General features: G+C 37.1%; 1 protein-coding gene across 2 annotated transcripts in view; it reads right to left on the reverse strand.

The window, feature by feature from the left end:
- Positions 1-16380, reverse strand: part of LOC6040951 (RNA-binding protein Musashi homolog Rbp6) — a 1069503-nt gene extending 1053123 nt beyond the window's left edge. For both annotated transcript variants that reach the window (XM_038262029.1, XM_038262028.1), the window contains exon 1: positions 14731-16380. In XM_038262029.1, coding sequence (XP_038117957.1) covers positions 14731-14819 — 89 coding nt within the window. In that variant the 5' untranslated portion in view covers positions 14820-16380. The remainder of the gene's footprint in view (positions 1-14730) is intronic.
- Between the last annotated feature and the right edge of the window lie 203 nt (positions 16381-16583).

Consider the following 16583-nt stretch of genomic DNA (forward strand, 5'->3'; position numbering starts at 1 on the left):
ATTGTCTGGTATAATTTTATTTCTTGTTGTTTTAGACACTTTCAATGAAATTGTATAAGCTTTTGTAGTTATATTATATAAATAAAAAAATAAAAGAAATATATTCAAAATTCTGGTTCAATTAAATTCCAAAGCACATCAAAGAACACATTTTTTAAATTGTGTTTTACACTATCTAAAGACTGCTGTCCATGTTCAGATTGAAGTGTAGCTTATCACCATTAACAGTTTTGAGCTAATTCTATGATTTAAGCTAGAAAAACGTAACAAATATAATGAAAACATAGATTTTATGACTGCTGCAAAAATTTCCCGGGATCCCGGGAATTCCCGGGATTCAAAAAATATTTTTCCCGTTTCCCGGGAAATTAAAAACCCGGGAAAATTGGACGCCCTAGTTTTGGACCTCAAACTTCAATGCCCGTTTTACCCCACTTCCCTTTGTCGTAGAGGGCTCATATTTGGCATGAGTTCATCTCATGTATAGACAAACAAACGCTGAAAGTTTCATCCAAATCGGAGCACCTCGATACGACCTCTAGAACAAACCGAGCAATATTTACAAATACTGCCTCTTAATATTTTATTTTATTTTATTTAATCGTTGTTTATCAATTTCCACAAAAAAAAACCCTGGATTTCCATACCAAAATTTGATATTCATTTCCGATTTCGGGAATTCCCGGGACAAAATTAAAAAAATCCCGGGATTCGGGAATTCCCGGTTTTGGAAAAATCCCGGGATTTTTGTCCCGGGAATTCCCGGGATGGACCCACTAGAAAATAATGGGGCTGCTTTGGTGAGATTTAGAAAACTTCAATTTTCGTGTTTCTTTTTCTTAAAGCGGCTCTATCTCAGCAACCCGAGGTCTAATCTTCAATGTCTCTTCTACAATTTTATAGCAAATTTTCTGAACTCTTCAAAAAAAATATTTTCAGAAATGATCACTCATGGTCACTATTTTTAAAAATCGAAAAACTTGAAATATTTCGCTAAAATCAAACTTTCGGTGGTTATATCTTGAAAACGGAGCCCTTTATCAAAAAATCTGTACAGTACTTTTCGATTGCAAAATCAATTTTGCATTGAAAAATAATACCACCACTAATTTGTGTCTGGTACATAAATCTGCTTCAGTCCCTTGCAGCAGCCCATAAAATAACAATAAACTCGCTCTATATCTTTACAATTATTCGGGTACTTCTCATTACCACGTAGCTCGCCGAAGAGCAGATCTGTAGCGGGCGGCGCTGTCGTTAATGCCATGTGACCAACACCCCAAACCCCGAGATCTTCCTTTAATACCATTCCCTCACACAAACCCCCTAAAATGCACCATGCACTTTTCTAATGTATATGGTGATCATTTATTATTACCCAACTGTTCAGCTTAGCTCAGCGAATCTGTCCCGCTGCTTTAGTTCAGCTGGTCCGGGTTTGGTCCCCTCAACCAAGAGATTCACGGGATTGGCACAGTCGGCCGGGAACCGTGCCATGACGGCCACGCGAGAGGCTATTATCTGTCGATTATCGTGATTATAGTTATTATTATGGTAGAAAATAACATGCACTTGGATGGGGGGGGGGGGTCCACAACCGACGACGGACGGAACGCGCCCGCTTTCGCATAAACCGAAACGAGCCGAATGAGTGTGTGATCTTGATGGTCTGCTGACGACGACGGCAGCGAGACACGGAGAGAAGTTTGGAATTTGTAGTGTCAAGTATGTTGAGTGATAGGTAAGACATTGACAACGACAGCTTTGCGGTACGCTCGAAGGTTGCCGATCGAGAGGTCGCGAGTTCGGTTCTAGTTGGGTTTTACAACTCAAACGTTTTTTTTCCGTGTTTTCAGAACTGGTCTTCCATCGTATAAGCGTGAACGAGTGCGAGTACTCACGACTGAGTATGGTGGGAGGTATATTCATTCAGGGTTGGGGTGGCAATCGGCAATTTTAAATTTTATATGAACCAATCAGCGTACGCTATTATTTCCACTAAATATTAATATTATTAATAAATGTTATTAGAGAGAGAGAGAGAGAGAGAGAGCGCGAGCGCCAGCCCCAGATAATGGTTTGCTCACCGAACCGGCAGCCGCTCCTAATTGATTTTATGGGATTTTATATTATGCCGAACCACGCGGTGGCAGCGGTTGCCGTCAAAGTCGCCGCCGTCAACGTTGCCATGGGAAGTGGGCATAAAGATGTTTATGTACTGGCCACACCGCGGCGGCTCAACCAATCGGCGTTGAGATGATGGAAGAGTGGGAAGGAGAGGAAGCTTGAAGAACCCCATGCGGAGAGCGGATCGGAAAACCGGTAGGAGCTCGTTTTCGGAATATGCAAGAAGAGAATAGCGAAATGACGACAAATGAGACAAGACGAAAGTCGGGAAGAAGTGAGACAAAAAGTGACTTAAAAATGGCTTCCATCTGAGGAAGAACTTTGCGTTGTCAAATTTTGATTGGACAAATTAAAGCGTTTTTGTCAATCAGGGATTCTTTTGAACGTGCCTTGTTTTACTTTTTCTAAATCAGATGATTGATTTGTCTAACTATTGTATACGACCAAATAATTAATTTGTCTTAAGCTACAAAGTAAAAAAATTAAAATGTTGATAATTTGGTTGGTTGAAGATTACTTTTTTTAGCAATTTTACCAAAATAATGTGTAAAAAAAACCATCAATAACTGATGAAAATTTCACCAGCTCTCAATGTAAAATTGCACATTTTTCGACACAAATCTGTTACCATTCCCAGATGAAATGTTTTCATAATTCCAGGGTCTTCTCAGATCTAAAAAACGTGATTAATTTGAATGTTCAATTCGTGGCGCCTCGTGGCACGGTGGTTAGCGGCTTTGGCTGCCGAACCCTAAGTTGCTGTGGGGCGTGGGTTCGATTCCCGCCTTAGCCTCCTGACCTTCTATCGGATGGGGAAGTAAAACGTCAGTCCATTTGCGTAAGAGAGGTTTTGGGTTGACTCACCACACATAACCTTCGGACGCCTAGAAATGAGCAGAAACTTGCAACAGAGCCCACAAAAGACCCGGGGGTCGTTAAGGTGTAACGGGCCATCATCAAATATGGCGAAAAAAATATGACGAAACCCCGTCCCGTTCCACGTTAATGATGATTGTTTCCCGATACACCTTTTTGTGTGAAAACTAGATTTTTTTTCTGAAAATCGTTAATTCCTCGCACTTATGATTAGCTAAAAAATATAGAAAAATAATCACTACGTACAAAATTAACACGGGAAAACGGCTAAACTTATAGTAGGCTCGAAAATGCTTTTATTTTTGAAAATTTAGCCTGTTTTTGCAAAGAAAATTTTCATCATACAAAAATACGCACACTTTAAAACACTTCAAAACTACCATTTTAATCACCTCACCTTAATAAACCGATAATCACTGGACGTAGAGGGTAGATTTTGTATGAAAAAAACACCTTAATAAACCGATAATCACTGGACGTGCTGCACACATGAGGACCAGCCAATTACGGGCAAACACTTCAAAACGCGATATTTTAGCGAAATTTAGAATCGAATTATGCGAATTGGAATTTTTCATTGGGTTTGTTTACATCGCTGATGTAAACAGAATATAACGTCACTACTACATGTATGCACGTCATGACTAATGCATGAAAATTTCAACGATCATCATAGTTCCAATACACTCACATCGCACTAACACATCGCCATTGGTGATGATGAGGCGTTTCACCTTAAAGTGGATTGTTTTTTTTTATTCAATTTGTGTCAATACAAGAACTGTCAAATTATTGTTCCGGTACAAAAGATCAAAAAAATGTCCATTTGTTGTGAAAATCATGCAGACCGACCGAAAACTCTTTCTTAAAGTATCTGAAAATTAAAACACTTTTAAATCAGACTGTTGCCAGGGCCGATTTCCCTCTTTAATGTTAGAACAAAAGGGTTTTCTCGATCCTAAAAAAAATTCTACTCAGCTGTGCGTTGGCCCTACTTTCGATCAATGTATATCACGCTTAATCGATCTTCAAATTGGTGTGCAGGCGTCCCGCTTCCTCTAATTCTAAAATTGGGCGACCCGCATTCCGTCGTGCGGCACGCGAATACCGTAAACAGGAATGATGTTGTACAAAATTGAGCTTCTTCTCAGTTGAAATCTTGAGATCTGGAGTTTAGCATATTTACAGAATTTTTTAATAATGTTGAAGCGATTTTTTTAAGAATTTGAAATAAGAACTTGTCGTTTGATATATTCGTTGTGACTTTATCAATCTGTTTGACTAACATCTCCTATATTTCAAGTGAAAATATCAGACATTATTTGCTTTCCACACCTTACTTGCAAAAAGGTTACAAAATCATTAGAAAAATTAATTTATGGATTTGACTTCCTAGACCCACCTTAATGTAAACATATCTACCCAGAATTTAATTCTAAGCAAAAAATTGTTACTCGTTTAACTCGTCACTGGCTGGACAAATTTTGAGCTATTCTCTGAGATTTCGGTCATTCGATTCTTTTTCGTATTTTTAATCCGACTGAAACTTTGTTGGTGCCTTCGGTATGCCCAAAGTAGCCATTTTGCATCATTAGTTTGTCCATATAATTTTCCATACTGTTCCAAAATTCAATCAGTATCTTGTAAAGGATTTTTTTGAACGATTTGGTGTCTTCGGCAAAGTTGTGGTATGAATAAGGACTACACTGAAAAAAATACACTATATTTTATTTGTGGTTTTTTATTTCACTTTTGTCACTAAAACTTGATTTGGAAAACAAACACTTTTTTGATTATTTTCTGACGTGTTTAAGGGGACATCAAATGCCAACTTTTCAGAAATTTCCAGAATGTGCAAAATATCTTTGACTGAGTTATGATTTTTTTAATCAATGCTGATTTTTTCAAAAAAATCGAATATTGGTTGCAAAAATTTACCAACTTTATTTTTCGATGAAAAATCGAATTTGCAATCAAAAAGTACTTTAGTAAAACTTTGATAAAGTGCACCGGTTTTTAAGTTATAGCCATTTTTAGGTAACTTTTTTGAAAAAAGTCGCAGTTATTCATTTCTTGATCATCTTTCTTGACCGTTTTGGTACCATTCGATCCTGATTTGGGAACCAAAAATCCTTTTTGAAAATTGCAAAGTTTAGTTAGGTACTTCAAAGTTTTTTTTTTGTAAAAGTTAGATTAAAAAAGGGTAGATTTTGTATGAAAATTATTTTAAGGCGTGTACTTAGGATGTGCAAAAAACCTTTCAAACTTAAAAATCCAATTAAAAGTTATGAGCACTTTAGTTACATCTTATTTTGAAGCCGGATTGTGATATGCGAAATCAAAAGACCTTTCCAACGATTTCAAAATATTGAAGAGTTAATGAGATGATTTAACAGATTTTTGCATTGTTGTAAAAACATTGAGAAAAAAAACATAATTTGTTGAAATTGTTTGCTAAGAAAAACATTCGAACAAACGAAAAGTGTTTTAAATTGTATTTTACACAACTTCAGTTATTTTGCAATCAATAGTATTCAAAAAATGTATGATTTTTAGAAAAAAAATAAACGAAAAACTAAAATTCTGAAGATTAAAAAAAAAACAAAACATGTTCAACATGATACTAAATAAAGAGAAAATGCATTTAAATAGATTTCAGACAAACTTATTTTTGATTTTTAGGTTCAGATTCAGGAAAACAAAACAACTGATTTTTTCGACAGAAAAGTGCCAAACTTCGTCAAAGTAACTGTCATTTTTCACCGATTACTCGGCAGAATGCCTAATAATTTGCCGAGACTCGGCATTTATTTTTGCCGAGTGATAAGTTGTTCTGACAAAAAATGTGAGTGTGCTCAAAAATTTCCAATTGTTTTTTAAAGATTTTTGAAAAAAAGATTGCCCCCAGATTTTTCGGGCTAATTTTAAAGTGGTGGGAGGGCGGCGACATATTTTTGGTCTGATTTTTTGAATATTTATGATTGCAAAACAAATGTACTGGTATAAAATGCCTCTTCAAATACTTTTTTCCGCTAAATTTTGAATGTTGGGCTTGTAATTCAAATTTTTATTTTTTGTTTTGTATCTTGAAAGTTAATGATTCTATTAAATCAGCGATTCTCAACGGGGGTACCGGGCCTACTTGATTTACACGGTAGGGGGTACCAGCCTAGAAGAAGGTTGAGAATCGCTGTATTAAATGATAAAAAATGTGCTAGACAAGCAAAAATAGTCGCTGAAAATAAGCAAAACCCAAAATAGGCAAAAAAAAATAATGGACTAAAAACAAAGGTAAATGCATGAAAAAAATTAAATATTAAACATAACACAAGACAAGTAAAGTTTTTCGTAGAACAAATGAGATGTTAAAACTTACCTGAATAAGTGAAAATGTTTCCAAAAAAATTGAGTGATAGGGATATGAATCGAAAAAATAAAAAATAATTATCAATTTCAAAGCACCAACTGCTGAAACTGGTCAAATACTTTTATATCCAAAATGATCAACTCCAGCTCACGGTACCCCTGTCTGGCGCAGCACTAAATTGACCCGCATCCCCAACAAGACATTGAATTTGGCAGCCGAACAACAACACAGCACTGAACTGACTGATCCATTGTGTGTGTGTGCATATTGTTGCCTTGGCACTGCGTTCGGTTGCGCTCGATCACAAATTTCTCTTGATTAAAGCGCATCATCACCATCGTCGTCAGAGTTTTCATCGTCGTAAACAGTCGCCGCCGACGGTTTCACACACGAGGGGATGCGCGCCATATCGGTTAAATGTGTCGGTTATGGACGCAAATTAGTTCTGAATGTGAGTTAGTGAGTCGTGTCACGTGTGTGTGTGTGTGTGTTTGTTAAGGGGTCTATTTTAGTTGAGACGAAATTCAATCTGATGAAAGGATGAAACAACGCGTGGATGTTGTTGGTTAGAGGATGGCACATGTGACGCTGCTTTTTCCGAGACGTTGATGAACTTCAGTGATAGCAGTTTGTTGAACTTTAAAGATATAAGCTGGCGCCAAATTGGGATTTGTTTACATGCTTTTTGAATTTGGTGGAATTAAGAAATTTGTACACAAATTTACACCAAAATACACTTTGGTTGTTAAATAATGTCTAAATTTATTCCGAAATTCAAATTTGCATGTAAAACTAATTTATTAAAATTCCAAGCGAAATTCCCAAAAAAAATGTTAGCATATGTGTCACAAAATGCGTAAATTATAACAGTTGGGAAGTTTTTTTTAATAGGTCCAATAACCTTTTTTTTTGTTATGAATATCCCTGATTCCCTGAAAATTAGCTTGATTAATTGGACCTCATCAAAAAAGACTCCATAGTTACACTTCTGTCCATAATTTTGTTAAGTTCATGAACATTTTTTTTTTCTTAGAATTCACGTCATTTTTCAATCTGTGGTCAAAAAACTCAAAAAATGCTTTTTTACGAATGCCGATATACATTGTATTTTTTATTGTTTACCTGGTGTGACAAGAAAAATTAATAAAATTGGAAAAGTTAAGAGATGTCCCTAGTTCGATTCTTGAGATCAAAATTAGAAACAGTGTCAATTTTGTGCCAAATTGGTTAAGGTTTAAGGGCCGCCATTAATCGTTGAAGTTTGTATGAGAAAAAAATATGGGGAAGAGCAAAAATATCAAAATTCCACCAAAAAGTTGCGTTAAATGTGTCCAAACATTGTCAAGTGTGAGATTCTTATGTAAAATGTTAACATCAAATAACTTTGTCGAAGATCGCCAAACGATCCGAGATAACCCTGACGAATTATGAGCGATTTAAAGAAGACGTTTTTGCATGGATAGATTTTATTTTTCATCAACTGTAACGATCCTTAGCGCCCTTCAAACTTAATTAATTTGGTTCAAAAATGGCACAGTTACTAATTTTTACCTTATTGTTGGGAAAATTAGACCTTATTGTTGGGAAACTGAGTGAAATTTTATGTCAAATTTTCATGTATTTTGTCAATAAATCGTTTAAATCCAAAAAAAAATTGAAAAGTGTTACTTTTCGAAACAAGTGCTGAAAAGTTCAACTTTTCAGCACCCATTTGAGTGCTGAAAAGTAGAACTTTTCAGCATTTATTTTGAAAAGTGTTGCTATTCGATTCTGTTATTTTTGGTACAGAAAAGCAGGCTATTTCGTCGTTCAAGAATGACAGGAAAAGTAAGTAGTTTCACGACGGAATTGCAAAAAAAAATATGTATGATTTTTTTTTGGTTTTTGTTAGGTTAGGTTATGTGATTAAATTTAAACTCTTAAAAAACTGGGCAGCTTTTGAAAAAATATATATTTTTGGGGTTTTGCGCTGATTCGATTTTTTTGTACATTATTTACATAATATGTTGGGAGTTTTTTCACCTTTTTAAGCAAAGTTCAGCAAGTTGTAGCATTTGCTACATACAAGAACATTTATCAAAAGATTATTTAACAAATATTATTCGTGAGGTTTTGCAATGGATTCATTTTGAGCAGGTAGTGAAAATCGTTTTAAAAATGCTTCAAGTTTTTGTAAATTGTTGGTAGGTTTTGTCACCCCCTTCCCCCGTCCTTCAAAAATGGCCCAAAAAGGCAGATTTTTTTCCGAAAAACTTCAAAATTTCAATAGAAGTTTAAATGCAAGCAGCTGAAATCAATTCAGAATTCATTCCCCTGCGTTTAGAATCAGTTTTAGCATGTTTGGGTTGATTTAAAAATCTTTTGAATTTTTTTTTAAATTTTCGATGTTTGTTATCGCAAAAAGCTTTTTTTTTCGCTAAAATGGCCAGAGGTGCAGAGCCGAGGAATTATAATTTTGAAAAATATTTGCATCAGCCTTTTGAAATTTTTAAATTTTTAGTTTTTTTTTTAATTATGGTTTTTATTTATTTTTTAAATTTCAATATTTTTTAATTTAAAAATTATGTATTTAAAAAAAATAAACATTATTTTTTTTGAAAACAAGCTTCTAACCTATTTCAAGACTCGGGAATTGAATTTTGTCGATAGAAGATCGAGAAATTATGATCGAATGATCTTAATCAACTTTCGACATATTAAGACTTATCATCGACAAATTATGACCTATTGTGGACAAATTACGATCGTAATATTTCGATCGACAAATCTCGATTGTGAGTCGTGAAATTACGATCGAAATATTACAATCCAGTATAAAAATTCTGCTGCTTTAAAAATTCCTTTTATCTTATGGTGATTTCGAATATAAAAAAATAATTTTTAAATACACAATCTCTAGAAAACCATAGATCTAGGGTTTTTTTCTCAAAATTTATTTTCCCTAAAAGAGCACTCAGCTAGCAAAATCTAAACGTAGAAATATGTACTCTCCCTGCAAAGGCTTATGAATTGATCTCAGTTGAAAGGTTCTCCAAATCTCCGAATTTCAAATGTAACATCCTGGAACAGAACTGCTAAATTCTAAAAAAAAAACACAAATTTAAATTAAAATATCTAGAAAACTATTTCAGAAAATTTACTTTTATTTGCTTGACAAATAACCAAAACAAAATCAATGATAGTCCTATGCAACAGGCTGCCAAAAAAGGTTCTTACCATTAAAAAAAATCGTGAGTCAATTCTTTAAAAAAACATGTTGTTGGGATTTGTAAATGTCTGATAGGGCAAATCGGAAGTCCGATTGTCGCAACATATTTAAGACCCAAATATCAATGCTGTAATTTTGATTTCATTGATTTAATTATCGTTTTGCGTCATAAAGTCAACAGTCGATACTTTCTTTTAGTTCCCCATTATGCCAACTGTAACAAATTAAAATCAAACAACCAGGGAAACTGACAGGCATGGAATTAAGTCGGTATAGTAATAAGAGCATGAATGAAAGCCGCATCAATGGCGAATCCCGATGTCGTCCACACAGACCTAGTTTCCGGACAAACCCGTACCCCACCAGTATACGAGATGAATGAACAACTCAACCTGAACCGTGTCGTTTGTACGCTCGGCGGCGCCTGCAACCATGTGCGTCGACTGACGACGACGAGCCCGGCTCCTCCTCCTCCACACAAAACCAGCTCAGCTAAGCCGCCTTCGGCCGGCCGCGCGACTTACGCGTTGCTAAGCCGGCTTAACCTGACGCGCACGCGGGTTGGCTTTTATTTTGATTTCTCATTTTCTCCTCCCATCAACTTGCCCTCTTCTTCGTATTATAACGCTCACCTCTCAGCTAAGTCGAGGCCAGGGTGGAAGCTACGAGGAAACAAAAATCACTCACGAAAGTTGACGCGGAGAAGACGTCGCGTTGAGTCGCGCGCAAAGTCACTCAGAGAGGTTGCTCGCCCAAGTTACGTAAACGACTTCGGACTACGGAAAAACGTGACGCACTGGCGTGACGTTCGCGAAATTTTGCGATGTTCCGGAAGAGTGGTGAAATCAACCTTAAACTTCACTCCCGGAACACATCCAGAAGCACTCGAGTTGGGACTGACCTGCCTCATTCCGGGGCTCTTCAAGCTGAGCAAGATAGTGTTGGCAACTCCAAAAGGGCGCTCACAGTAATCTTCGAGGGGTTCTCCATGTGCTCCACATAGATAATCGGGGCCAATTACCCGCCCGAAGCAACCGCGCACCCGGACTGACAGCGACAGGCAGAGCTATCACGAGACTCCACTATCTGCGGCTGGACAACCAACAACGGTGTTAGATAAGAAACTTGTGGGTTCGTTCAGGAGCTGACGCGCGGATGGCGCGGCGGCGGCGGCGCAATGAACTTGTGTGTTATCGGGGTGCGCATCAGGCAGGAGTGTTCAGGAAATCACAGCATTGCGGCGTTGATCGGAATCGATGTTCTGCGACATAAACAGTGATACAAGATGGGGACATCGATGAGGAAGTAGTCGGGTGAGAGTTCAGTATTTTGAGCTACACTCAATTATCCTAATATAAACCTACATCTTGATTATCTAAAATTTAGGCTTTTGTTACTCGGTGGTAGATCTTTAGATCATGAAATCATATTCTTAATTTAACATCTTCTTTTTCCCAAATCAGCGTTCGCTACCTTTAATAAGTTAAAAAGGGGTTATAAGCTCTATATGTGAATTCCCTATACAATGGATAAAAACACGTTTAAAATTATTTAAATTAACAGACCAACATTCCACCATTAATCAACTATGGCCCTTGTCAAGCAAGAACCTTTCTGTCAAGAAAAATCGCAAAGTTAATTTTTCATAATTTATTTAAAATCTATTTTAGACCTTTTGTGGTCGTACATAGTTTCATTTTGCTAAAACAATTTTTTTTTCGAAAAACTTCAAAATTTTAATGAAAATTTAAGTTTGATCAACCGAAAACCAGTTAAAATGCATTTTCCCGCGTTTATAATCATATTTAGCATATTTGAACTCCTTTGAAGACGTTTTAATTTTTTATGAAATACCAATGTGCAGTCCTACAAAAAGTTTTTTTTTTTCGCGAAAAAAAAATTCCGTCAATAATTAGGCTGGTACAAATATTTTTAAAACCCTTCAAAATTGGCCCGAAAAATCAGGGGGCAAAAAAAATATTTTTACAATAAACTTCAAAATTTCAATGAAAATTCAAGGGCAACCAGCTGAAATCAAATTAAAATACATTCTCCTGCGTTAAAAATCATTTTTAGCATGTTTGGGTTTATTAAAAAATCTTAAGATTTTTTGAAAATTTTCGATGCGAAATCTTTTTTTTCGATACAATTTTTGTTTTTGTCAGATCTTAGATTTTTTGAAAACTAATGATTGCAAAACAACTGAACTAGTGTAAAATGCATTTTAAACACTTTTTTCATTGAAATGTGAAGCCTATGGCTTGTTATTTAAATTTTTATATTTTTTTATTTTTTGCCAACCCCCCCCCTTGACCGCGGCCAGGGCCGAGGGACAATTTTTTTTAAATATTTGCATCGGCCTTAATATTCTAAAAACTAATGATTGGAATGCAGCTAGACGCGTGTGAAATGCATTTTAAAACACTTTTTTCATCTAAATGTTGAAACCTAGGCTTGTAATTTCAACTTTTATATTTTTTGCCACACCCCCAGCCCCCTTCCTCCTGGACAAAAATGTCCAAAAAATACTTGCAATTTAAAAACAAACTGCTGCTGATACATGTTTTTTACAGTTTTATAATTTAAAATAAGGCCGATGCAAATATTTAAAAAAGTTTTTGTCCCTCGGCCCTGGCCGAGTTCAGGGGGCAAAAAAATAAAAAAAAATATAAAAATTTAAATAACAAGCCATAGTCTTCCCATTTAAATGAAAAAAAAGTGTTTTAAAATGCATTTTACACTAGTTCAGTTGTTTTGCAATCATTAGTTTTCAAAAAATCTAAGATCTGACAAAAACAAAAATTGTATCGAAAAAAAGATTTTGCATCGAAAATTTTCAATAGACCCAAATAGACCCAATAGACCCAAACATGCTAAAAATGATTTTAAACGCAGAAGAATGTATTTTAATTTGATTTCAGCTGGTTGCACTTGAATTTTCATTGAAATTTTGAAGTTTATTGTAAAAATATTTTATTGCCCCCTGATTTTTGGGCCAATTTTGAAGGGGGGGGGGGGGGGTGACAAAAACTTTTCAAAATATTTGTACCAGCCTAACGCCATGTAGTTTTTTAACAATAAACTTTTTTTCACATTTGGCCCGCAAGCTTATGTCAACTTCAAATTGCACCCGCCACTCTAAAACTTTGAGCATGTAGAACGGAAAAAAACATTTCTTTTCATTTTAATGCAACAAATTTAAATTTACAAGGCAACATTTTACCATGGATCAACGGTCCCTATCCTGCAAGAACCTTTTTATCAAGAAAAATCAATTTAAAACCCTTTTGTAGTCGTACAAAGTTTCAACAAAAAAAAAACAAAAAAAAACTGTGAACAATAATATCAGAACTTTAAGCATAAGTTTAGGACAAAATAAGCTAGGTTGGTTGCTTTTTGAATTACAGTCCAGACTCGATGATTCGAAGCCTCGATTATCCGAAGTTTGAATTGTCCATAGTTCGATTATCTGAAGGTTTGTATGGGACTTCGGATAACCAAATCACGAACAAAAAAATACTGTATTTTTTTTATATTTGTGCTTTTTTCAAATTTGAGTTCCAAGTTCTAATTTTATTAAAATTTTAGTGGTTGATTGCCTGTGAGCATTCCAAAATAAATTTTCATATATTTTGATTGCGAACTTGATTGTTTATTTTTTTGATATTTGTCCATGTTTTTCAAAAATCAATATTTTTCATAAAATTGGCAACTTTGTCAAATACACTTTGTCCAATTTGTTACTTAGCACAAAAGATGACATTCATCAAAAAATATCAAAAGATAGGTTTTTGAGTAAAAAAACCAATTTAAAAAACACAAGTTTTTTTCCTTTCTCATGAAACAGATTTTTGAATATTTTAACAATCTTTTTGTATGGACAGCTGCCAAAATTGTATGAAAACTTGTTAAGCTCGTCAATTAAAATTAATCCGAAAAGACTTCTTTGGTGATAAAAAAAGTACACACGAGCAATTCCAGCTCAAATCAGGATTTTTCTGGTACTTTTATACCCGACCCTCTCCGATTTCAATGAAACTTTGTAGACATGTTATCCTAGGCCTATATGAGCAATTTTTGTGTATATGGAGCCAATAGTACTCCAAAATAACATTTGAAAAGGGCGTAAGGTATTTAAATATTTTTGTATTTTGTAATTTAAAAATTACTGTATCTCGAAGCCGTTGCGTCGTATCAAAAAGTGGTCAAAAACAAACTTGTAGGAAATTGGACGGGCTTTCTGAAAAAAATACACTGAAACAAAAATACACGCCACATCTATAAGATTTTTTGATTTTTCAGGCTAAAACTTAATTTGAAAGGTGATGTCAAGTTTTTTTTTCGTTCAAAATTTTTGAGAAAATTGCCTAAAATATAACCAAAAGACTGACGAAAAATGCAGGATGGTCTCTCCTAAAAAAAATACAAAAATCATTTACTAAAACTGTATTTTTGAAAAGTGGTCTAAACGTCAAAATTTTTGAAAACCGGTAGTGGGAATCGATTCTCCGGACAATTTTACAAAAAAGTCTCCATATTGACCATTGTCCTATGTCCAATCCTTGGGGAAATACAGCGGTTTTAAAAATGAAAATGTTGAAAAAACGGGTTTCTTGGTGGTTTTTGGCTATTTCTATATGACAGACTTGGTTTTCAAGTCTCGAAAATATTTTTACCGGAAAGCTCGTCCAATTTCCTATAAGTTTGCCTTCAACAGCTTTTTGATTTATGTCGTTTTTATATTTACGTAATAAAAAAAATAAAAAAAACAATGTCCGAATATTTTAGAGATTGTACATCTGATAAAAAAAAAGTGTTTTTATTCTTCAAACCCCTAACCCAAAACCATCACTTCAAACAACGTTATTTTCACTCCCAGAATCACGTTTAACACGACTTTCGTGTCAAACCCAGGCAACAAATCCCAGCGTTGGTTCTCTCGACCTCCACCGATCAACCGGACAACGCACTGGCGCGCCACTTTTGACCCAACGAGTTTGATGGACACATGCCGATGACATGTCACTCCCAGCCAGCCAGCAGCCGGCTCACGTTTGTACGCACATATCGTTTTGACAAATTTTTCCCGCTGCCTTCCCCCCCCGCTTAACCTGACTTATTTTAGGATTTGGTCAGCCGCTCGCGCTCTTACCCTGGGTCGTTCGGCACCTCGGCCTGATTGCCCCCGCCGGCCTGGTGCGCTCCGACTCCGGCCATGTCCTGGCTCTGGTGGTGCTCCATCTTCCACAGCTTGATGGCTTGCTCCAACGGCGTGGCTGCGTAAATGCTTCGCTCGAGCGAGCTGCGGACGATCTTCTTTTGCTTTCTAGAACTGCTTCACACACGGTGCTTCAAGCTAGATATCACAATTTAGAACTTTTTTCTTCTTGGATCTTAAGGTGTAGCAACACGCTAACGCTTCTTCACTTCAGCTATATCAGCGAACGCACTTTCGAGCTCTTTGAGCTGGTAATCACACGGAATCACTGACTTTGGCTTCGATTGCCGGATACTGATAACGATGCTCTGAACTTGACACAACGCCACGTGGTTGAACTCGACTACGACTGCTGCTTCTTCTGCTTCGGAGGGACTTTGAGATTTGCGATGTTCTTACGCGCGCACTCTGCTGGAGATGCTTCTTTGTTGAACTTGGGAGTATAGATATTCGAACACGGTTTACACGAAGAACTACACACGAAAAGAACACGCTCTCTATACAATCAACGAGGGGCTAAATAGTGTGTTTTATTTTTAAGTGGTTGATGCGCTGCTACTCGTAATCCGAAAAAAACGAAAACTATCAATTAGCTACTAATCGTTTATTTATACTTGTTTGAATATATGTATAAAGATAGATAGACAGATAGTGATGTGTGTTTTGCTGTATATATATATTTATATTTCTAGAGCGGCACGCCGACGATGATGATAGTGTATTTTTCAATATTGAATGAACTTCCGTTGATTCAATTAGAGCGGTGCACTGGCTGCGCGCGATGCTGCGTTCAATCGCTTAGATTAAATTTATATGCACTCTTCCTCCTTCCACAAAACTTCTTCCACTCTCGTTTCGCCCCGCAACGGAATCACTCTCTCCAAAAAGCTGGCTATTTTCCGAAAACACCGGCGTCTGGCTTTTCCTGAATCGCGTAGCAGGGAAAATTCCAAAAATACTGCTCCCTTTTTCAGCTCAAGTGGAATCCACGGCTCGCCTTGAACTCTGCTCTGGAGATCTGGACACGCGCGACTTGGCGACTTGGCGACTCACGCGTTCGACGGACGGGGGTGCAGGTGTGTGAACAACAACAAAAAAACAGTGTCAAAAGTGTCGTGTGTTCTGTGTGTGGTGATGCAACTCTACCGCAGGCAAGGCAAGACTACAGGACTAAGCGCTGTATGGACTGTTGTGTTGTAATTTCGCGCGGAACGATTCTTCGCGACAGCTGCTGCCGGCGGCGGAACACTACGACCTACGGATCTCCGTGCGTGCGGAACTGCTGGTACCAACTTCCGGTGTCTCGACTCTCTCTCTCTCACACTAGTCTAATCTCGACCACTACCAAAACGTGACTGAGGCTGCTCCTGCTGCTGCCGTTACGCTACTCTAAACAGAACTCTACGCGGCGGCGGCGACGACGACGACGTCGGTCCACGGATTCCCGGATTTCAAAAGAGATAATTCTCAAGACACAAACTCCAGAAAACTCGGCCAAAAACTGGGGGAAAAACCTCGAGCGCGCGCGGAGAGCTGGCGTAAGGTGCTGCTGACTGCTGCTACGGCTACTTCTAACTGATCCTTGGCCGTGTTCCGCCGCGGCGACGATGCAGACAGATATCGTCGTCGTCGTCGGTTCTAAGGAGGCACTCGCGAGAGAGCGACGGCGGCGGCGTCGCGATGCGACTTCGTACGCCAGCCCGCAGGCGATCACGTGTGTCCCCCGGCACTCAGCTCTCACGTGGGCCGGGGAGACCAAAACAACGCGGGCTCTTCGGTGCTTGGAC

The sequence above is a fragment of the Culex quinquefasciatus genome, chromosome 3, assembly GCF_015732765.1.
Source record: "Culex quinquefasciatus strain JHB chromosome 3, VPISU_Cqui_1.0_pri_paternal, whole genome shotgun sequence".
Lineage (NCBI taxonomy): Eukaryota > Metazoa > Arthropoda > Insecta > Diptera > Culicidae > Culex > Culex quinquefasciatus.